The sequence below is a fragment of the Callithrix jacchus genome, chromosome 9, assembly GCF_049354715.1.
Source record: "Callithrix jacchus isolate 240 chromosome 9, calJac240_pri, whole genome shotgun sequence".
NCBI lineage: Eukaryota > Metazoa > Chordata > Mammalia > Primates > Cebidae > Callithrix > Callithrix jacchus.
Genome location: NC_133510.1, coordinates 47680402 through 47704655, shown reverse-complemented (window position 1 = coordinate 47704655; position 24254 = coordinate 47680402). Strand labels below are relative to the sequence as shown.

At 33.2% G+C, this 24254-nt stretch overlaps 1 protein-coding gene across 33 annotated transcripts in view; it reads right to left on the bottom strand.

Annotated features, from left to right (window-relative positions):
• The window catches only part of SOX5 (SRY-box transcription factor 5), a 1034770-nt gene that overhangs the window by 46665 nt on the left and 963851 nt on the right, over nt 1-24254 (bottom strand). Inside the window, exon 1 of one of the 33 annotated variants that reach the window (XM_035258442.3) lies at nt 7467-7506. The exons of the other annotated variants lie outside the window; for them this stretch is intronic. Within the exon in view, the coding sequence (XP_035114333.1) occupies nt 7467-7472 (6 nt within the window). The 5' untranslated portion in view covers nt 7473-7506. Of the gene's footprint in view, nt 1-7466; nt 7507-24254 lie in introns of those variants that run through there. 33 annotated transcript variants of the gene reach the window in all.

Sequence of the window (24254 nt, the reverse complement as noted above, 5' to 3'; positions counted from 1 at the left end):
GGATACAATATCATTAAAATTTATATTATATCAGATAAAAATATAAGAATGAGATAAAATTATTGTATCACTTTTTAAATTGAAAATTGAAAAAGTTACTTTGTTCCTTTCCTGTGCTCTAAAACTGGAATATCATGATACTTGTTTATATATTGATGTTTATAATATATTCATTTTACACTAATATTATTGTAGAATAAAAATTTAGTTTCCATTTAGCTATTTCATGAGTTAAGAACATAAAATATTTACCAATAACAGGATGATTTGTTGAAAGTAGAAAAATTTTTAATCAAATGGGCTAGTCAGGTGTACATGTTAATTGCTGTGTACAAAAACTTAATGCACGCTTTACCAAAAGAACCGTTGAAATAAATCACTTTACAAAATGGTTAAGTGGTAAAATATGACATCTATTTCAAGTGTGTGTGTGTGTGTGTGTGTGTGTGTGTGTGTATTTGAGATGGAGTCTTACTCTGTTGCCCAGGCTGGAGTGCAGTGGCATGGTCTCAGCTCACTGCAACCTCCACCTCCCGGTTCAAGTGATTCTTCTGCCTCAGCCTCTTGAGTAGCTGGGATTACAGGTGTAAACCAGCATGCCCAACTAAATTTTGTATTTTTAGTAAAGACGGGGTTTCACCATGTTGGCCAGGCTAGTCTTGAACTTCTGACCTCAAGTGATTCACCCGCCTTGGCTTCCCAAAGTGCTGGGATTACAGGCATGAGCCATGGTGCCCAGCCTCAAGTTTATATTTTTAAGTGGTTTAATATTATTAGATTATTGTTTCATTCTGTGGTTATGTGCACTTAAGAATTCCATAAACAGATTAGTTAAAAAACTACTCTTGTAATATGTAGTTTATATTGTTTGTTGCAGAAAAAAAAATTGAAAATTCATGAGATAATTCAAATTAGCAGTCTTTTATGATGTCAGATAATTAATAAAGACCATTATACCAAATCTATATTGATTCATAGGATCTTGACAGGAAGTGAAATAGTTTCATGATTGATTCAACTATAAAATTTGGAGAAGTTTACTTTAGCACTTTAAAAACTTATAGGGGCAATATTATCCCTAAATTGTTCAATGTGAAACATGACTTGTTCAACCATAATCTGTATATATGATGTCAAAATTGGCAGCAACATGGAAGTATTGTGTCCTTGCATTTTAATCTTGTATGGATGAATATTTCTCAAAATGCAGCTCACAGACTAGTGCCATAGGCACACCTGGGAACTTGTTAGAAAGGCAAATTCTCTTAACACAAAAACTATGGGGATGGGTTCCAGCAACCTATGTTTAACAAGCATTCATTCCAAGGTGATTCTGATACACACTCAAGTGTAAGAGCCACTGCCTCATATATTAACAATATAAAAGGAGACTATTGAAAAAGTTTTATTAGACTTCAAAAGCCTTTAAAAGCTTCTTCTGTATAAGATAACATTTAAAAACATGTAATATTACCTCAGTCTTTAAAATATGATTGGGACATATCATATGCTAATAATGGAAATATTCATATTCATAATAAACAAAATGTTACTGAGAGTCCATGGGACAGTGAAAATTAGAATCCAGATCTACTCTTGTTCGATTAAACCTCAATATCCTGACTGTCAAGAACGTTACTATTTACTACACAGCTGTAAATATTCAAGGCACTGTTTTCCCCTAGCAACGTAGTACGTCTTTACTATAGAAGGGTGAAACTACTGACTTTTTTCATGACAGCCTTTACAACTTCCTTTTGACATCATCATAACTCTTGCAAAAGTTTTGGGAGATGCTTGGATCAAAGGTGGGTGTTTTATTTGAATGTGAAGAAAAGGAAAGCCAAAAGAAAAGAAGAGAAGAAAGAAAGAAAGAAAGGAAAAGCAAAGAAAGAAAAGGACTGTATTCCCAGAGTTGGAATAGGGAAGATTTTTATGAACACAGAGGAAACTGTGAGTGTATAGTGAGGGTGAAATGGTGGTACTGATGAAGATGATGTGGATGTGGGTGCTGATCGGATAAACTGTCATATGTCTTAGCTTTTAGCACTCAGAACTATTACATGCACATGCTGAAAGATAACTATTCAAAGCATTTACCAGAGCAAGAGACCCACTGGAACTCTTAGTATTCACCTCCATTCAAGGCAGCACAGATGTCTGAAAGCCAAAAAGTGCAAGGCCCCAAGGACATAATAGAGGTTGACAGTTCCAAAGTTGATATAAATGTCATTCAAAATTGCCCTTTCCTTCTCTTCCATTGTGTGACCAGGCTAATGGTTTAATAAGAACTCACATGCTTGATCTTTATACTGGTAACTGTATAAATAATTTTGATCCATTATATGATATTATTTCACAATTTTGTTCTTTTAATAATTTACCACTGAGTTACTATACCAAATGCCTATTATTTATGAATAATACAATAATTACACTAGTTTCTCATTTTCTGTTAATTATTTTTCATTTGACTAGATGAAAATTTTAAAATCTTAACTATAAAGTGGACATGGACAATTTATTTTTGGCATGCACTCTTATAATATGAATATGTGCAATATATGCTGAAGGTAAGACTTTTCCTACTTTGTTTTTTACTTGTAATCTTATGTAGGAGAAATTTGAAAGCTTAACATGATTAACCCCTATTCTTACAAATAAAACACGCATTTAAACATGTTAAATAAATTACTTACAAATAAAAGGATGTGAGTAATTTTCAAGGTCAAAAATAATTGAAAAAGATACTATTTCTAACAAATACACCGCCAAGCAGTGAGCAAAGCAATTTCCTGTTAATTGCTTGCCTAATTGTTAAATGAGGTTGCCAATTGGAACTTTTGAAAATAACATATTTCATAATTATTTCACGTATATACAAAGTAAGAGTTAAGAATTCAGTTATCTGCTGAGTAGCTCCAAACTTGTATATCATAAATATAAAAAAAATTACGTTTAAGTAAATGTGTTAAGTTAAACAAGTTTTAACTACTAGAAGGCTATAATTTACATATGTAGGGTTCATTATAAATATTCCAAAGAGTTTATTTAATTTTCACAACTATGATGTAATTATTAATCTTGTGGAGGAAAGTAAGGCTTAGAAAGTTCTAGTGAAACCCAGGTTTTTGGACTTAACATACAATGCTTTTAGTTTCTGTGAAAAATTTAACCTTAGATTTAAAAAGGCATTGATGGAATATAACTTTTGCAATTCAGTCCTAACTACATAATTCTGTTACACAATAATCACATGAAAGATAATATATGTGCAATAAAATGATATAATACAAACATTTGCTATTTTATACATAAAAAATTAAGGTACAAATTGACTTATCTTAGTGACTTTTTTGTGCTTCTCTGTCCTCTACACTATATATAATTGAAAATTTCCTTTGTTAATACTAAAGAGTGGTTTGGACTATTCTTTTAGAAAAATTCCAAGAGTTCATGTATACATGGTACAAGAAATAATATTTTATGTAACTAAATACAAGTTTTAGAAGCTCACTCATGATATAACTTCTCCTAATCAATTATTAGGCTAATCTTAGTTGTCTGGGACAGAATGCAAAGTAAGTAAAATCCAAATAAACACATAGATCTGGCAAGTTCCATTTACTTATAGCTACAATAACTTATCTGAAAGCTAACATTTCAATACCAGTTTGTGGTCACAGTAGTAGAAATACTGTAGAAGCTTAATCAGTTAATCCCAGCCAATGACAATCTGCCACACAGATAAAAAAAAAAAAAAATTGCATAAAGAATGTGAAAGAAATATGTAGCCTTAGATGCATTGAAGGAATACCAATTGTCACCATAAACTTATTCCACAGAGATACAGAGATTATTCCACATAAAGTTAACAAACACTATAAAATAAATATATAGTTAAAATATATTTCATTTAGTTGGTTTTCAAATAACAAGTTTACTCTAGAAGAAAACATGTTACTGTAATGTAATTGTATAACAGTTATAATTTTATAACATACAAGTACCAAATGATTTAGAGTAATCAAACATAATTTAACAAAGAATAAGCATTCTTCTCAATTCTAGGGCATTATTTCTCTCTCCCTACTACTTAGCTTTTCAATTCTTTGTTAAGGAGTTTTAACAGAGAACTAGGTAATAATAGAGGTACAAGCATCCTAGAAAATTCTATTTGTTTCTGTTTTTCTATTCTTATCCTTCACAACATGGAAATATAACCACATGTAGGTTGCTAGACCACAAAATGTACTATCAAGGACATGCAAACAATTAAACCCTTCAGAATATAAATTTCATCTTTATTTACATCTTTTTTCACATCTTTATTCATTCTCATTATCTAACTGATGATTTGGTTCATTCCAAAACACAGTTGTCTCAAAATTTCACTTCCTTAAATATTTACCTAAATTAATTATTAATAATTAAAAATTTAGGATTTGGTAGTTAACATATTTATACCAGTTTAATGGCAACAGATAAGAACAGATGTGTTTATTCAATCATCCATACATTCGTTCATTTAATATTTATCCAATGGTATTTCAACTAATTATTAATGGCTACTATATGCCAGGCATTAGAAAAACACAAACCAAAGGATATTTAGGCATGTAGCTTTGAGGCTTTGGTTTTATGTGATCAGTAATAAAGAAAAGGAGTCCATTTACTTTTTGTTTAAAACCTAGCTGTAGATGTAAGCGAAAGTGTGTAAGTGTGTGTGTGTGTTTTAAACTTCTTTGAGAACAGTTTGCCTTTACATTCAATATAATATTGCATTTATAAAAACACTTTGATTCTTCAATAGCTACACAGTGATTGAAAAATATATATATATATATGTATATATAAAATTTCAGCCTTCTTCCTCTACATGATTTGAAAATGGACTGTCCCCATGTTTATCATAAATACTCATGTGAAATAAGTAGCAGTGATAACATATGGGGATGAATAAAGGCATTCATGAAACGTTGCAAAATTAATCATGCTGATGCTATTATTCTCTCTGATGAAATAATCATATTAAACTAAGTAGGGAAGTAACATGACAGCCTGAACTGCATAATGTGTGTTGTTGCTGCACCTCTCTTCCCTAGCTTGTACTCAATATTCATCTTTTCTCTTTTGTCTTCTACCTCTATGCACCACAGGAGCTCTCTTTCACCTCTCCTATCCAAATAAGGCATTTCTTTGCTACAGTTCCATAGAGGTTTACTAGAAGAAACAAAACAAACAAATATCATGAGGATCTACAAAAAGATAAGTGTACCTGCTGCGCAGAACTTACAGAAGAAAAGATTTATATTTACGTGCAAGTGTCAGACAAAGTAATCTAAGATAAAAATAACTGTAACAATCTTAAAAATTATTTTCTTAGTCCTTGAAGAATAATCCTAATCACACAGCCATTCCAATTCCTTATTTAATTAGTAGGTTCCTAAAAATCAAGTCTGCCATCTTACATAGCACATAGTCTTGAAACACCTTTCCATGAACAGATGCTTACTTTCAGACTTACAAATTGCAAAATGCCTTGTTAACCAGGCAGAAAGAGCTCCAGCCAGAAATTCTTTGATAGGTATGCTTTTGCTGTGTTAATGCTACCATTAGACTTGATGGCCATTTAAATGTAAGTCTTATTTAGCTGAGCGTAGTATGTTGCAGCATCTCATTTGGCTTTCTTATTTGCCATTTTACACTTTCGCTTAATGTATACCTGCTTGTTTTAAAAGTAAATGCTACTAGTGTGGCTGGGGACATGTGCTTCAATATAGTAATTATGTATTTCTTCACATTTAATTTGCTGGCCCTTAATTAATTTAAAGGTATTCAGATAGTACCCATCATTTTATTTGTTGTTTAAAATGCCCCCTGCTCACTTTCTCTTAGTATCTTAATAATTTCCTTGTTTTCTGACTTTGTTGAGTTAATGCCTCAATACTGTAAATTATACATGTAAGCACACACATATATTTAAAAACAAAGGATAGTCTGGCTTCTGACATATGAATTATACTTCACATTCACTTTTTAATTTTAAAAATTGCCTTGAAGTAATCTAAATAGTCCCATACCATTTCTTTTTACATTTTCTTTCCATTTTACTATTTATTCTCCTTTCTCTTTAAGATCTCTAATTAGCTTTTGAATCTTTCATTTTAGATTAACTCTCTATCTAACCTTTCCTATTTATTTCAAAAATGTCCTAAAAATATACTGTACGAATACAGTTTCTGTATATTTACCTAGAAGAATGTCATATTAGAAGACCTTTAACCCATAGTACCAGATGAAAACCCACTCATAGACATTCCACAGAGTAAGTTTTTCTAACTATACTTGAAAGAGGAAGAATAGGAGGAATACAAGTGTCAACAATAATGTGTGATGAGAACAGTTATAACATGAGCCACTAGGAAATGTATGGTGTTTCACATTCAACTTTGTTTAACCTCTGGTCCCCAGACAACTTCAAATTCCTCATAATAATGGTTATTTTGTCCTATAGTGCTCATTACAGCTGGATGATTGCTGTTATCTTTTAAAATGATTAACAGTTCTTCTACCAAGAGGCTAAAAGGAAGCATAGAGCAGTAAGAATTGATGTTAATAATCACATCAGTTCCTCTTTTTAACCTCTAAATGTAAATCTCCAAAAGCTTTTAAAAATGCTTTAGATAAATTAAAAAGTTGGTTGCTTCATGTACAAGAAAATGTAATGTGTTTTTGGCACCACCTGATCAGTCCTTAAATTTATAATTACAAAGCATTTGCCATTGCTGATTTCCTGTTAGTTCCACTTCAAGATCTGTATACAAACAAAAGAACTACAAAACTGTCAAATGATGGAATGGATTCACAAAAAAAGGTAAAACATGAGCTCACAGAACAATAAAACTTTATAAAACAAAGAAACAAGTCATGCTGATCAAATTCTACTAACATCTTATGTTACAATGGCATTTCCACCTGAACCTAAATGTACAACATGAGCACATCAGCATCTCTGTTTGAATCTACAAAGGAATTAATATCAAAAGGAAAACAGAACAATATAACATGATCGAAGCAAATCAGTGGCAGAAAGTTTGATCCATTGGAGTCATATGAAAGAAGTAACAATACCACATGAAGGCATGGATAGCCCATTGAGGGGGAAAAAAAAACACTGATTAAAATATTAATGAAATACTGATGAACTTGAAACAAAACAAAATGAAACACTTTGAAAGACTCTCAGAGAGCTCCAAAATTCCTTTTTAAAAATATATGTATGGCTCTCTGAGAGATTTATGTTTTCTCAGATCTCAGAAAAATTTGGTCTGGATATAAGCAGACAGACCATCTTTAGATAGCAACCTGGCAGCGTGAGAGAAATAATAGCATCATTATGCGTAAGTTGTTTATTACGAACTCCAATTAATTATATCAAAGAGTCATCCCCAGTGCTTACATACATGCATGCATAGTTCCTATGGCTCAAATCCCCAGCAGTCTGGTGAACCCAGCATAACTGGCTGTTTAATGAGTAATGACAGTTACAACAGTTAACTGATATAAACCATGCATTGATTTATATTTGGGGGATGAGTGAAGGCCAAATTGTCTAAGGCACAGAACCTTGGAGAAGCACAGGGGTGTGTGTGTGTGTGTGTGTGTGTGTGTGTATGCATTTAATGGATTAGACATTAGAATGAGACACAAAGCAAGAAAAGGCTAGGGAAGCCTAAGGCAACACCCCAGTGACTGACTGCAACATTCATATCATTGTATTTCATTTTATTGTGTTGTTTTCTTGAATTGCTGATGGCAAAATAAGCAAATTTCAAATAGTTTAAGAAAACTTTCCTTTTTAAAGTGATCTGAGTACTTTCTTTATGCCTTGAATAGAAAAAAATTTACTAAATACTATTAACTACTACATGTTAAATGGATAGTGGAGATTAATCAGTAAATAACTTGATCAATTCTGGTTTTTCCTATTGTTTTTATTATAGCATTTTAAAAGTTATTTATGTTTTCATACAATGTACATACACATTGAGCAAATGTTACTTTGACTTGCGAATAACAGAATAGGAACATTTGCACTACCAAAATGTATCCCTCCATATTTAAGTCTCTTGTAATGAATTTTTCTCACCACTTGAATTTCACAATTCTTCTCAAGTCTTCAGAATTTTGCTCCCTTTTCTTCTTGCTTTCCTCTTAGAGTTGAAAGTTTGATGTCTCTGGGACTCACTGCTTTCTACTCAGAGATGTCTGCTAACAAAGTAATTGTCAGGAACTACTTAGCACAGGCTTCCTCCTATTCATGTAACTTGAGACTTTACTAGGTTAGTACATCCAAACTACAACTCTTCATTCCATTCATTACAGATAGGGAAAAAGGGGCAGTCACTGAAGACAAAAGGCAAAAAGTCCAAAATTAAGTAAAAATAAAATGTAAATGCAAAACTCACTTCTCCTGCTTTAACCTAGACTGAGTTCCACTCTTCCGGTCACGAGCAGTACAGTAATAGTGATATAGGAGCCGGCAAGACATTATTTAGGCAGTTAGTGAGGATAAAAGAGTTCTCGATGGAATTTTCCTTTAATAAAAAGCAGCCCCCAAATCATTTATTTTCTAACAAAAAGCAGCCTGAGAAATCAAGCTGCAAGCATAGATAAGCAAGCTAGAAGCCTGAATAGGTAAATAGTGCAGCTATGCCAGATGCCAGGTACATTCAACATGGAGGGTATCTCTTTCCTTCTCTTTGTTGCCATGTGTGTGAGTGTCATGGTGCCAGCCAGGTATACTCCATTTGCATAATAAAAGATTCACAGGCTACGTAAACAGCACACCTGACACTTGGTCCAACCAATCTCCTGAGCCCTATGTAAATCAAATACCGCCTCCTCAGGCCCCTCTATAAAATCAACCACATCTCTCCCCAGACTCAGAAACTCACTTGAGCATCCCCTTCCTCTGTATGAGGAAGTACTCTCTCTTTCTCTCTCCTTTCTTTTGCCAATTAAACTTTCCAATCTTAAATTCACTATGTGTGTATGTGTCCATGTCTTCGTTCTCCTTAGCACAAGACCATGAACCTCGGGTATTTCCCCAGAAAACGAGGCCACTTAATTAGCAATTTTCCTTTATGAACACAAAATTAAAACAGTTGTGCCATCTACCCTGGTTTCTTGTTTTCCCCCAAGTGGTAGGTTCATTCTTTAATTTGTTTGACAAACATCTTTTAGCACTATTCATAAAAGAGTGATAGATCATGAGAGAGAAGAAATTTATACATTAGAAGACAAAACATTTTAAGGCAATATAAGTGGCCAGGAAACTTCAATAGTGAAATAAATATCATTATAATTAATCTAAAACAACGTCATGAAGAGTTTTATGGGGAAAAACGCATTTCATTTAGTTTGGATTCTTTAGATTGAATTCTTTGTCAGTAAAGTGATTAATCCTTGAATTTGAACTTTCATATTAGATATGTAATTTTTATGCCTTTTATTACGTTCATATTCTGTGAATCCTCGGACCACTTTTTTTTTTTTTTTGAAGAGTCTAAAAACACAAAAAGATATCAAGGGCATGAGTTGTTGGAACATTAAGTCTCAAAAATTTGCTTTTTTTGATTAGATGAATTTTTACTAGAAATGACCTAAAGATTACTTTCCCCTCCTCAACATATTCGTCAAAGCAATTATTTGCCAACTATGATTGACTTAAAGTATTTTTTTTCTTTTTTCTTCTCTCATAATTAACCTATTAAAGAGTAAATAAAAGGCATAGTATAGGTCTGTTTGAATACAGGAATTATACATTATACATTTTTCACATTTTTTTTTTTACCTGAGAACGTCTCCCTACACCAAAAGAAATGCTGATTTTATAATGTAATTTTGTCAGGGAGAGAGCTAGTTTTTAAAGAAGAAATAAATGCTAAAAGCCCAATACACTATTTGTTCCATAAACATTTTGAAGAGTGAGTTAAACATTAAAAAACTAGGAAAGTATGTTTCGTGGGATTTATAACCTAAGAACTTATCAATTTAAAAATAATTTAAAATATTATGTAGCTATTCACCTTTCAGGGCTGATTTTCTAATATGATTTACTTGACATCCAAATTTTACAAGTTCCAATGCAGTTCCATATATCTTACTTTATTCCTACAGCAAAAATATGAGATATCATCAACCCCACTTCACAGATAAAGAGAAGGAGGTTGAAGATATTCACAAATTTGCTCACAGTCATAACTTCAGGAAGCCTGGGGCTTGAACCCAAGTCATAGAGGTGTAAGTTTACGCGACTTTTCAAAGCTGCTTCTCTGTTATTATATGCCAATAGGAAAAATAATCATTAATAATTTCTTTGAAAAATTAGACTTCAATCATGCAGTTTATTTTTAATTCTGAAGAATTCTTTATACCCTATAGATAGGGACCTTGGAATGCTCAATTTGAGTAATACTAGTCAAGACCCTTTCAAAATTGTTATGACACTAACTCATGAAATATTTTAACAAAGTAGCTACAATAAATTCAAGATATATTCATAATCCTAAAATTTATATCAAAAGAACATATATTTCAAATAAGCACCATAAACATCTTAACACTATCCTTTGTATAGATGCATTTGACTTTAACATAATACATGTGTCAATTCATATACATCCAATTCCTTTCCAGTCACTTGAAGAGGAACTCATATTGCAAGAAATTAAGCAGAAAATGGAAAAGACCTTTAGCTCACTTACTGGCTCGGCCAAAGGCTATGAATCCAGCCCTGGTTTATTTCAAATGAGTTGTGTCAAAGGTTACCCACAGGCCATTTTATAGTGATTTATAGCTGATGTCTGCAAATCTCCTATGATAACCTCAATAGTGTCATTAAGGCATTCTTTGTCTTCATGGCAATGACCAGGAGAAAACTGATGTATTTAAAGAATTCCAAGAGGTGATGACTATTTATATAGAATGTCAGTTAAGGCCAGATTTTGTGTTGTGCTCTGGAGACAAAATGCTTTTTCCTCAACATATTAAAGATGCTTAGCTTGATATATTCTGTCTATTGAAGCTATAATATTAAATTCAAGGTATGGGTCAAAGAAAATTCAAATAAAGATGAAAAAGCTTAGAACTGAGCATCAGGTAAGAGTTTGATTTTAATGATCACAATCTTGAATTTGTATTAAAGCTCTCACAACTTAATGATTCTTAAGTGTCTACACTGAGTTAAGCATGTCATGATGCATGAGGAATTACAAGACTGATTTATCAGATATTCATTTAAGAAATAGTCAATTAAAATAATTAATGTGTAGTGAAACTCAGCGGTAATGCTCCTTGGTTAATTTTTCCCAGCCCATAACATTAAAAGAATACATTTAACAGTCTGAATTACACAAAAGATTTCGTATCGCAACTCTAATGACATCATTGAAGAAGAGTTTTGATCACACCTTTCAGACTGAATTAAAGAGAAAGAATGAGTATATTTGCCTCATATTTGATCTTATTTGAATGTTGCTTTGATCCATTATATTGCCAGATAAAATAGATCTGTATTTTTTATTATTTTAGTATGGTATAGCATGCATGCATGCACACACACACACACACACACACACACACACACACACTCACATAGAAATGTATGGTCATGTACTGTTCAGGAACACTAACATTTTGGTCAACCATAGATTGCTTATGTGACAGTGGCTCTGTAAGATTGGAATACTATATTTTTAGTATACCTTTTCTACATTTAGATACACAAATACCATTTTGTTATACCTGCCTAGAGTATTCAGTAGAGTAACATACTGTACAGGTTTGCAGCCTAGAAGCAATAGGCTGTACCATATAACCTAAGTCTGTAGTAGCCTATATCATCTAGGTTTGTACAAGTACATGCTATGAGGTTTAGGCAACAATGAAATCACCCAATGACACATTTCTTAGGACATATCCCCATCATTAAGTGATGTGTGACCATACATATGTGATATATCCATACATACATAAAATATATCCATATATATTATAAACGAATATGTCTGTGTATGAGTGAGATGTTTCTCGCCATTTTTAAGCTAGATTTTTTTGGCATAAAAGGTATGCTGAAACCCCATCTCTACTAAAAATTCAAAAATTAGCTGGGCATGGTGGTAGGCACTGTAATTACAGCCACTCAGGAGGCTGAGGCAGGGGAATCACTTGAACCTGGCAGGCAGAGGTTACAGTGAGCCAAGACAGCACCACTGTGCTCCAGCCTGGGCAGCAGAGTGAGTCTCTATCTCAGGAAAAAAAAAAAAAGAGAGAGAAGCAGAGAAAAATAATCTTACAAAACAAAAGGAAAGATTTTCCTCCTAAAACTTTATTTGAACTATCAATTAAACAAAATAACAAAACTAGACAATATTTGTATAGGCTTGTGCCTTTCATTTCAGCATTGACTTGATTCTTCAGCAGCTTGTGTAAAAAGAGGTCACTCAAAGATGTATTCATAGTAAACAAACTCATGAAGGTAATGAATAAGACAGAACGTCAATTAATTCATTTATGCCACCTTCATATTGCTGAGTTTTCTACAGCACGCCTTTCCTAATTTCAAGATACCTAAAAAAGCTAACTTCACAATCAGAACCAGGGCAAAAAGAGGTAAATGGTGATCACTTTATTCAAAGCATAGCAAGGGCTGGTAAGTAAGGCATGGTTCACTACAGATAATATCTCTCCAGTGATCAATCCATCTCCAGGCTCTTTTTTCCTAAATCCAGCATATTTCACATAGACTGACAGGTTACATAAGAACAAATATTACTTTTAAATTTCATAATCTTTTTGTATAAATAACATTGTTCCATTTTTCTTAGGTACAATCTTATTCCACTCAGACTGTATTATCTTCCAATGATCCAAGCCATTGACCTTTGATTATTTATTCTTCTAAAAGAAGTAAAGCATTATTTACATGCCAAGAATTGTGCTTGGTGCTAAGGATGATTAAGCTATAATCCCAACCCTCATGGGACTCAGCATCATACAAAGAAAGACAAGTACAATGAAGTATTATATGGGTGCTTTGATACTATTAAAGGAGTATGTGTTTATGCAGTGGAGTGACATACGATGTAATAGCCAATTCTATATAGAAATGATGGTTTAGATGGATACTATATTACTAGTAGTGCTAAAAAAGAAAAGTAAAATGAACAGAGCAGAAGCAACCCTGAGAGGTCTAGTGTCACAACATAGGCAAAAAGAAGTGAAATAGCATGATACATGAGAAAGGGATTTCATTTGAAGTATACATTTCTGGAAGTGGGAGAAAGGAAGAAGCATTTAGTTTATCAGGCTTGTAAGGTAGGTGGGGCTAGACTGCAGAATGTCATGGTAAGGAGGTTAGACTTCATTTGTTAGACACTTGTATCTTTACATTTTCATTCTTCTTAAATTCACTCACAAAGTTCTACAGACGTATTATACTCAACCTTATTTCTTTCTCAAAAATTCAGATAAAATCCAACCTTTTATTCATTGATACCTATGAGTCTCTGTACGGGCTGCTACCATTTTCCTTCTAAAGCCTTCTAAATGCCACATCTTCTGCAACCCTTTTCCTTATTCTCCTATTTCTCCCTAGGTTATGTTACAAACTTTCTTCCGGACCTTCATATTATTCTTTGAATAGCCCTTAGCATACAGTATTTTGATTGTTGGCTTACTTGTTTTCCCCCATTACATCATCCAATGTGTTAACTGTTCTTTTTTTTTTTTTTACTCTACAAGTGTCCAGCATATTAGAGATGCTCAAAAGGTTTACTGAAGAATTCTCAATAGAAGTTGTTTTGACATCCTCTAAAACTAATTCTAGAAACCTCATCTATGACTAACAGTCATTACAGGATTTTTAAAAATTTATATAAACATATTGCTTTGTTTCAAGCAAAATGTAAAGTCTCTTGCTTGGAACAGACCAACAACATGTCTCTTTCCCTAGGAAAACATTCTCATCTCTCCTTCTTTACCCAATAGGAGGTAACTCACTTATGACAAGCTATATTTTATTAACTCTGTATTCTAAGTGAATCTCTCTTTTTTTTTCTTTTTTTGAGATGGAGTATCACTCTTGTTGCCCAGGCTGGAGTGCAGTTGCGCCATCTCGGCTCACTGCAACCTCCACCTTCCAGTTTTAAGCGATTCTCCTGCCTCAGCCTCCTGAGTCACTGGGATTACAGGCACCTGCCACCAGCCTGGCTAATTTTTGTATTTTTAGTAAAGATGGGGTTTCACCATGTTGGCCAGGCTAGTCTTGAACTCCTGACCTCGTGATCCACCTGCCTTGGCCTCCCAAAGTGCTGGGATTACTGTGCCTGGTCTGAAAGATATTTTTTAAAATATCTTAATTATTTCTTTTTGTCTTATTAAATTCTCAATTTCTTACTTTATATGCCCAAATTCTAAAAAATATAGTCATACAAAGGTTCAAAAGTTCACCTTAACAATAGCTAGAAAACGTATTACTGCAGTTAAAAGAACTTCATACAGACACATTCTCTTAGATTGTGTTGTATTAATAAGTATAATTTTGCAAAGATTGAAACAGTGAAAACTATATTACAAACTGTGATAACTGCGGTTCAATTCATATTAGGATTGAGTTATTATAACATAAACATTAATCAAGTATACATTTGTTAAGAGCCCATACAGGCCAGCTATTTAATATTCAGTAGATAGAGGATATGTTTCTCCATCCTATAGAATAGGTATCTCCTTCACTTATTTTGTGGTCACGCCATAAAGTCCCAGATAGAACAAATCAGAATTGTAGTTCAGTGCAACTTAATGAATGCTAATAGAAAAAGATAAGCAAAATGAAAACAAACACAAAGTACCTTTAGGTTCTCTTAAAATAGGACCAGAATCATCATTTTTTGGATAAATGACAGCGCTATTTGCATGGAAACTGGCACTAAAAATTCCATCATTTGACCCAAAATTCTTGTCTTGCCCTGTATTCATGTAGGGTTGACCTGAATATTGAGCTCCCACTGACTTAAAATGAAACTTTGATCCTCAGAGGAGTTGCATAGAGAAGTACAGAAAACACAAATCTGTACCTATTTAAGGACATTCCTGTTGCTGTCATAATGCTTCTTAAAACATACTTCACAACAGTGTTCTTTTTCTTATGTTATTTTAAGTGCTACTGGAAATACCACAGGAGAAGAATTTTTGTAGTATTTCATCCTATTTCTGGCCTCTATTTATGAAATATCTACACTGCCAAAAGTCATCAAAATTTCACAACAAATCATAACAGCTCAAATTATATAATAAAGTAGAAAAAATAAGATTCCTTGCTTCTTTAAAGATCCAATTTAAATGTAAGCCTCCCACAGAATCCCAATACTGGCAATTGGCCTTGCAAAGCACTACAACAGAGCTTTAATAAAATATAATTTGTGGTTTCATGAAAATGTGAGGTTCTTAGCAATATTCAATAATTCTGAACCACTGAGAATGCATGTTTCAAATTTAATATTTATAAGCTGAAGATTTCAATGAACAAAATTCTTATTTCACTATAGACAAAATTCCAAATGTATATTCAATTTAAATAAAAGATATAAAATTACTTTGTTTCCTAAAAAAATAGTTATTCTAAATTTCAAATAGTAGTCCATGTTTCTTATGTTCTCCAACTTTACAATACATAAGACAAGGAATGTGTGTCTACAAATTCCTCTGATAGTATTACACAGATGCTAAACAATTTAGTTATTGTAGATCATAGCAGTGCATCTGTTGAAGACTTTTTTCCCTACATTTAATACTAATCCAATCATATAATTTCTTTGTTTTAAAAAACATAGTAAGAATGACTGTATTTTTCAGTTGATTATTAGCAGTAATGAGGATCTATATGAATATTGATGGACAAAACTCATTTTCTTATAATATTTGGACAGGGTCTGGATTGAAATAATCTCTATCGCTCCTTATGTTAACTTTGTGCAGTTAATGCCACTTCCATATTGTATGCATGTAAGAGAATGTGAAAACAGGTAAAACCAAAAGGAATCTTGCTTTATGAAATATAATGAAATAAAACTGATGTATTAGACCTTTGTATATAAACTCATCAATCTCACAAATATGAATTGATAATTAAGTGCTTTAAGCAAGTAATGTCTAAATAAATAATATAATAATTTTTTTTAAACAAGAAAATAACATTATCTACATAAAGTTTATAAAACCTTTACAGAAGTTTTTGGTGTTTTTTTTCTTTTTTAAGCAACCTTCAGAGCTACTGGAAATCAATGGTATTTTTGGTAAGCAGGTAGCATTGCATGTTTGTATGACAGGAGGTACGACTTTTAAGAAGCATATACTAACTGGAAAGAGGTAGGGAAGAAGGAAGAGAGGAAAGGAGAGAAAGAGAGAAAGAAGTGGGATGAAAAAAATATATGAAAGCAAAAATCATACTAATCAGAAATTTGGGTGTTTTTTCTTATGTGACTTGTTTACCTACTTAAAAGACATTAAGTAAAACAAGAGTACCACAACTCTTATGAGCACCAGTATGTAGCAATTAATAGTTTTTTAAGGTGACTTTTTTAAGATCAATACTCATGTAATAGTGTTAGTGACAAAAACTTGATCTTGTAATTTGCTTCACATAGGTGGTGACAGGTATTATCAACTGTGTTTTCCTATAATGCCAGTGAAAAGCCTCTAACGAAACAAATCTAGAAAAAAAAAAAAAAAACAGGAAATATTCTGGATTGAATCTACACTCCTCGTCCATACTTGTGGCTCTTCTTAGACTATATCTGATTGTCTCTATCTACATTCTTCTTCATATCCCTCACTTTATACACTGTGCTATGTGAGCACACATATCTGTCTACCCTGTTCACCACTATCCTCAGGTCCTTAGACTCCAACACTCACAGGCAATTAACAAATATTTGTGGAATTATGTCTCTCTAACAGTAACAACCAGGATATGTCATTAGGGCTCAAATTCCAGCATGTTTCTAAGGGAGTGTTGTAGAAGTGCTTAAAATATTAATTAATTGACACAGGAGGTAAAAGAAAAAAATTCCTTTGCTACAAAGACATAACATCCTAAGAGGAAGACAATGAGTACATAACAAGGATAGCTTGATAAGTAGTGTGACAGATAGAAAATATATCATTTCTCTTTAAAAGTGAATGCATTTAGAATATAATTTGAAGTCCTGAACATGAAAAAATCCTAAAGGATCTGGTCTTTCTCATTTCCCAGCATCACTCCTTATCATTCTCCTTCATGTTCACTGTACTTCAGCCACCCCAGCCTTTCTCTGAACCTTGAATTCATCAGCCTCATTCACATACTAGAGTATTTGCAATTACTTTCCCTCCTGTTTGGAATTTCCTTTCCTTAGACTTTTACAGGTGTCTTCTTTTTCATGATTTCAGAGAGGGCTTCCTTAAAGCTCTCAAGAAGATTCCTTCTTGTCCCTAGCACACTATCTTTGACCATGTTTTATTTTCTTCATAGAACTTACCATGTACAAAATTATCTGTTTGTTTAATTGCTCATAGTTTGCTTCTCCCATTACACTGTAAAATTGTAAGAGAACTACTGTTTTGTTAGCAGCTGTAGTTCTACTGGCTTGACCTAAACTGAATACGTGATAGAAATAATATTTGAATCGGTGAATGGTAGATGTAAACAAAGGGTGCTATAGAACACTAAAAAGGAACAGTCCTTTTAAGAACATAAAAAAAGAGCAGAGCTAGGAAATACAAACCAACTCTGTATGATATTGTTTGGGCTCCTGATTAACCACACATGGAATCAGAACTTTAAAAAAGTGACCAAATGTACTTCCATTTTCTATCACTTGCAACTGAAAGAGAACTGACTAATATAATTGCTATTCAGTGAAACCGCAAGAAAACGTCCTGGGAAGATGCTTTCAGTTCTCTTTAAATAAAAACATTGTGATATTAAGACTTATTCGGAAATACTATCTGTTGGGTAAAATGTACACTATTTGGGTTATGAGTATACTAAAAGCCTAGGCTTTATCACTAAGCAATATATCCCTGTAACACAACTGTACTTGTACTACTATATTCATAAAAATGAAGAAAATAACAAAGAAGACAATGCCTGACATCTGAATATCTGAATGAGACAATGCCACCTCATTTACTGGTTGGCTCCTTGACACTGTGAGACTCTAGACAGAAGCAAAATGACCTCCTGACTGGGTTACTATGTCTTGAACTGAATACCTTCTAGGGTTCCTTCTGACTTAAACTTTCGTGCCTCTATAAATAAAATACCTTATACATTTTATTAAATAAATACAACTGTTGAGTACTTTGGATTTTTAACTCGTCTTCAGTTTAGAATGTTACATATCTATTTTCCAACCCTCACATCTACCTCTGTTTAGTTAGTATAATGTTTTCTTTCTGCTCTCCATTCTGTAATGTTTAAAAATTCTAACAGTATTCTTTGTTCTCTCTAGTGGAAAATATAGATAAAATTGATTGAATAATTTTGCATATATACTATTTCCCATCAACCTAAATAAGACATCAGTAATTGTTGTCATTTTACTAACAAATTTATATTTTGAGGCATCTCTGTAAGAGAGGATCACAAAAATTCTTATGAATAAGTAACAATGTGTAAGCAGCACATATTCAGTAAAGAGAGAGAAGCAACTCTGACATTAATAGTCCTCCTTAGTTTCACATGTCGTCTTAATTCAAACAGTTCCAGTACAGGTGACAGCTAAAGTGATGAAAAGGAGTCAATTATCGACAGTTCCAAAGGAGGCAATGATCAGTAATTTGGCAGAGAAAACAAAATACTTCAACTATTTTAAAGTATGCTTTAGGAAGTCAAAATTATAAATGATTCCCCCCAAAAAGAGAGTAACTACAGAAATGTACTTTTGCTTTCTCAGTCTGACATAACAATGACTTAGCATTTTCAGTTATGATATTGATTGAGATTTTATTAGATACCTGTATATCTAGACACCCTTTTTTATTGTTTTGTTTTTATTTCCCTACTTTAACTGCCTGCTGTTTTTGATCACAATGCTTTAAACACACAGATTTTTAGACAATGAATCTACTTTAGGTTGCACCTATTTTAGAGTGCAAGTTTCCCTTAAAAAATATGATTCTGTGGATCATCCTGAGTCTGCACATGCTCCATATCCTCTTCTTTCCCCGTGGTTTGCATTATTAAAAAGCTTTGACATGGCTCATCATGCTGTGTCCATGAGACAGGCTCCTGTCAAAACGAAGTCAGTAAACTGGGATATACAGCCCAGGCTGGTAGGATTCAAAGGACATTACCTAAATCATTCTGCATATTTTGCTTTTCTGTTTAATGCTGAGAATACAACTAGGCTCTTTTATAATTTTTATTGTTTTTATGGTAAAAATGTGACCAATCCCCAACTTTCTGCGTCATAAGAATATATTGCCTAATGACCTATTTGGACATTTAACACCACAGAGCTCAGAAAAGCCTCTGTTTAAGTACCTAGCTGTTTGAGATTTCCATCAACTGAATAAAGATGAAAAGGAGAGGAGGCGGCTCATCACAGGGGTCCTGTTGACAACATTTCACTTAACTTATTTCCATTTAGCAACACAGAACCACAAAAAGAAAACTATTTTACTTAAAATTACAGGGTGACTATGTTATATCCACTGTAAATATGTCCCACCCAGGAAGTGATTATAATGATAATGGACTGCATTTGCAGTTTAACTCTACAGGCTGATTCTTCTTATAGGAATTCACCTCTTGAGTATATGACACATCCATATCACATCTCAAAGGCTAACAAAATAGTTATTTCACAGACACTGAAATAAAAGGGAGAGGAGAGTTTTAATAGCTATTTAACAAAGCATACAGAGAAATTTATTGAAATTCTAGCATTTAAATTATATGCCAGATACTATTACGAATATAAATGGTCAATTTAAATGTGGTTATAATTAGCTAAGGTTAATATCCCTTTCCATCCTGAACTTGTGGGAGAAATGAAATCTACGAAAGTACCAGACCCAACAGTTTCAGGATGGATCAGTGATGTGATGCTGATACATAGAGATAAATGGCAGCTCCTCTTTTATTAATACTACTTCAGCACTATCGATTTCTTAGAAATACTACTTCACAGACCAGTTTTAGTCCTGTGTAGTAAGTCATGATTGAGATTTTAACCTGAAAGCTCTCAGAAAGTCAAATAGTGCTATTCTGAAACTTTTACATATTGGAACTAAGACCTCTAGAAACTACTACTCAAAATTTCTCATGGTCAGATGAAATGTGAAAAATATTAAATGAGGTTATAGTTATGTTGAGCAGTGCTTTTTGAACTTTTCACCATGGAAATATTCCTGTGGAGGCCCTAGTACTTCCTAGTCCATTTCAAACACATGAAGTCTCTTTGTTGTCTTGTGCTTTATCTTTAACAGATGTTTTTGGTCACAATATTAAAAATAATGTTTCTATACTTCGTGCTAGTGGTAGGTAAACTTGGTTGTGATTATGCTGTATTTGCACTTTTGTATGCTGCCTTTTTTTCCCACTTGGCATTATAAAACACTGTCTCAAATTACCAAAAATGCTTTTATTTCCCAAATCTCCTGTGAGAACTAATCCTCAATCAAGATGAATCTTGATTATCCTCTGATTTCTTGTACTACCAGCATATTGCTAAGTAATCTTGTGTGTATATGTATGACAAATTGTGACTCATAGTATTAAACTACAAAATTCTACCCTGCAGATCAGTGTGTATCGATATGATGTTTACTTGATAGCCTGAAACTATGTGATTGGTACCATTTCAGCAAAAAAGAGGCTGCCTAATAGGAGTCATCGGCACTGCTGATATTACTAACACCAACACATGGTACCACGTCAGGCAAAATCTTTACTATGCCTTTGAAAGAGGATCAGATAACAATAGAGTTCCAGTTCTTGTTTCTGAATTTGAAGCAATATTATAAGGATATTGCAGCTCAAAGAATCTGATTGTGTCTGGTCAGCTGGGTAGGGCCATTTCTGGCTTGTCAGAGAAACATTTCTTTTCCTTGTCATACTCCCAGGTGCTACTGCTGAGCAAATGGGAACATCACCACCAGAAATACTCGAAAAGAACAAAAAATTGATTCGCACAATCTGTGTGCTCTTGCCATTGATAGAAATACAGTTGTGACTCGGGATATGACTAGGGTCATAGCAAGGTTAAAAGAAAAGCACCCAGGAATTCTCTCTTGTCATCGGCTTTTTAAATTGACTGTTCTTGGCTGCTGCAGGCAATATGTAAGTTTCCATCAAATATCAAGGGAGGTTTAATAGTAATTACAAGTTGTTCTTAGGATTTTCCAAGATGTAGCTACTTTTACAATGGCAGAACACTTAAATTGTGAAGTTCAGATGTTTAGCACACCTGTAGCATTTGACGACTTCTTGATAACATAGAATATAAGCCTATTCATAACTAATAATTATATGAGCTGTGTATAAAACTGAGTCTAAATACTTTTCCTCCTAAAGGAACTGTCTGAAGGCTGATACTGATTCCATTAAATTTAAAAGAAATAATTTATTTTTAGAAAACAAATGTATCAAAAGATCAATTACCATCACAAAGCAAAGGTCATCCAATTCATTTAAATAAATATGTGGTGCAAAAATGACAATCACTGAATACATTGCACATTGATTCATTCTGTGCTAGAAAGTTGAACTATAAACAAATGAATTAAAACATTTGTTAAGGCTATAAGCAGCTTCAAAGCTTCAAAGCAGTGTTATAGTACATGTGATTCAAAAGCCAATACTGTTTAACAATACCTCAATTAAATAATTTTCTTTAAAATGAAAAGGTAGAATTATTTTTATAATTTTAATTAAACTAGGATCTCCTGTCACAAAATTCAAGGTTTTATACTTTCATTCACACTTATTTACCAACATTTAGCCATGAGCTTAGCTATTAGGACACACATGAGCGAGAATACTATTCGCTTTTGTGGGTCAATGAAAAAAATAGCTCTGGAGTAAGATCCAAAGGGGAACAAATTAAATAATTGCTAAAGGGACAAGTGTACAAGTATTTAGAAATTTTATTTTAACGGCTGAGAAGATTTAAAAAATCTGTCATTGCTCTTAATTCTGTATCATCCAATCTTTGGCAAAATAGACCATGGGGGAAAAATATATATATGTATTTGACTTGTGACTAATAAAACCAAGGCATTGAGAAAAGAAAGAGTAACTCATGACAACATGTCAGGCATTAATGCAAACAGTTCACAAACAGTAAGTTCAAGGACCTGTAACTCAAGAAGCAACACTATGCATGTTCATGAATGCAGACTTTGAACAGACCAGATTTCTTTTTGTGTTTTCACATTTACAGAACACGATTCCACTGTGCCGTTTTCAGAGGTTCACTGTGAGTCCTCTAAAGGTTTCTTTATCATTTAATATTATAAATAATTATGCTCCTGGGCGGCAGTTCAAAGCCCAGTACAGCACTCGTACAACACCACAGGCAGGTCAGGTGACCTTTCTCCAATTCTCCTGTCTCTGGTGCTGAGGACAGACAAAGTGATATGTCTGTCATACGCCATTACCATTAGAACAGAATCTTGTTCTTTTATTACAACTGAACTCTGCCAGATTTCTCAGCAGGAATGCTAAGTGAAATCAATGTCTTGGATTTCCAGGCTGAGCTTGGAGGTCACAGCCACTCTATCATTTCTCAGCATTATCCTTTCTCTCTCGTGCACACACTCCCCAAGCCTCCAACTGGCACACAGCAGATTGAAAACAGCATGCATCAGAGGACTCATGCTGTACAATTTTACAGTCTTTTGGAGCCCCCTCCTTTTGATTCCCCCCTTCCATTTTTTTGCAAATTGCAAATAAGTTTTGTTTGTGTCCTTCTCTAGAGTTCTGAGTCAAAGGCAAAGGCATACCCAGGAAGAAGGGCAGGCAATACAACTCAGAGAACATGGTTAATTTTTGACAGCTATTAATAAGATCATTATCCTCACATCATCACCTGGATATGACATATGATTCCATTGTTCCAAACAGCAAATGCACTTTTAACTTAAACCATCAATTTGGTTTATGCCAGGTAGGTATGTAGACAAAACAAAATGCTTTAATAAAATAATTCTATTTTATGGTAAGATAGATTTTAAAATGTGCCAATAAAACACACAGAAAATACCCCCAAGACATTAATAATAGATTGCTTAAAAACATAAATATGATAATAAATGATAGCTATTATATATGAATAAAATAGCTTAGTGAAGTCAAAATGTTTATTATGCTATGTATAAATGTCAATTCCAAGCTACAAGAAAGTAAATTCGTGTATTGTAATGGGTTCTCTTTATTTACTGTAGGTTGTATTTTTTTGGCCATGTTCTTCATTAAAATGACAACAGTATTACTTATTGGTGTGGCTATTTTTAACCCACTACATTTTACTGCTGAGCTAAAACACAAACACATTTAAGAAATCTTTTCTGATAGTTAGAGTGGTTGTGGACAGTATGCTAGAGGGCATTGAGCATAGAAAGGGCATATTTTTATGAAATCACTGTTGTTATTTGGGCACTTTGTTTTTAGTTAAACCTTTGTGTATTTTACAAGGATTATGGATGGACAGAAGTACAACACCCACTGTTAAACTTTATAAGACAGAAAATTCATAGATGAATTTCAAAGAAGAACTATAAATATATTTTTAAATAGTATATAATCATGGCTATAGAAACACAATCTGCTTTTTCACTTGTATTAAATAAACAGAGGTATATAAAACCATAGGATGTGACAGATTTGTGACACTACTGAGATAATCATTCTCTTTTGAACAGAGTCTACAAGGCTCTATGAATGTATAGAACTATATAGCTCATAAAGCAGTTTCTTAATCTTAGCGAAGCAAACCTTCAGTTACATTAGCATTTTCCCTGGTTACCTAATAAAAAATCATTGTAGCAATCGCTCAATAAACATTTGAATGGATAAATGACTGAATGGACAAACGAATAGATACATAAATGGATGAGGCTGACTGACATCAAAAGCTTCATGATGATTTGTATAAGTAATCTGGTGAGAAGGTATCAATGACAAAAAGTGATTGGAGGTG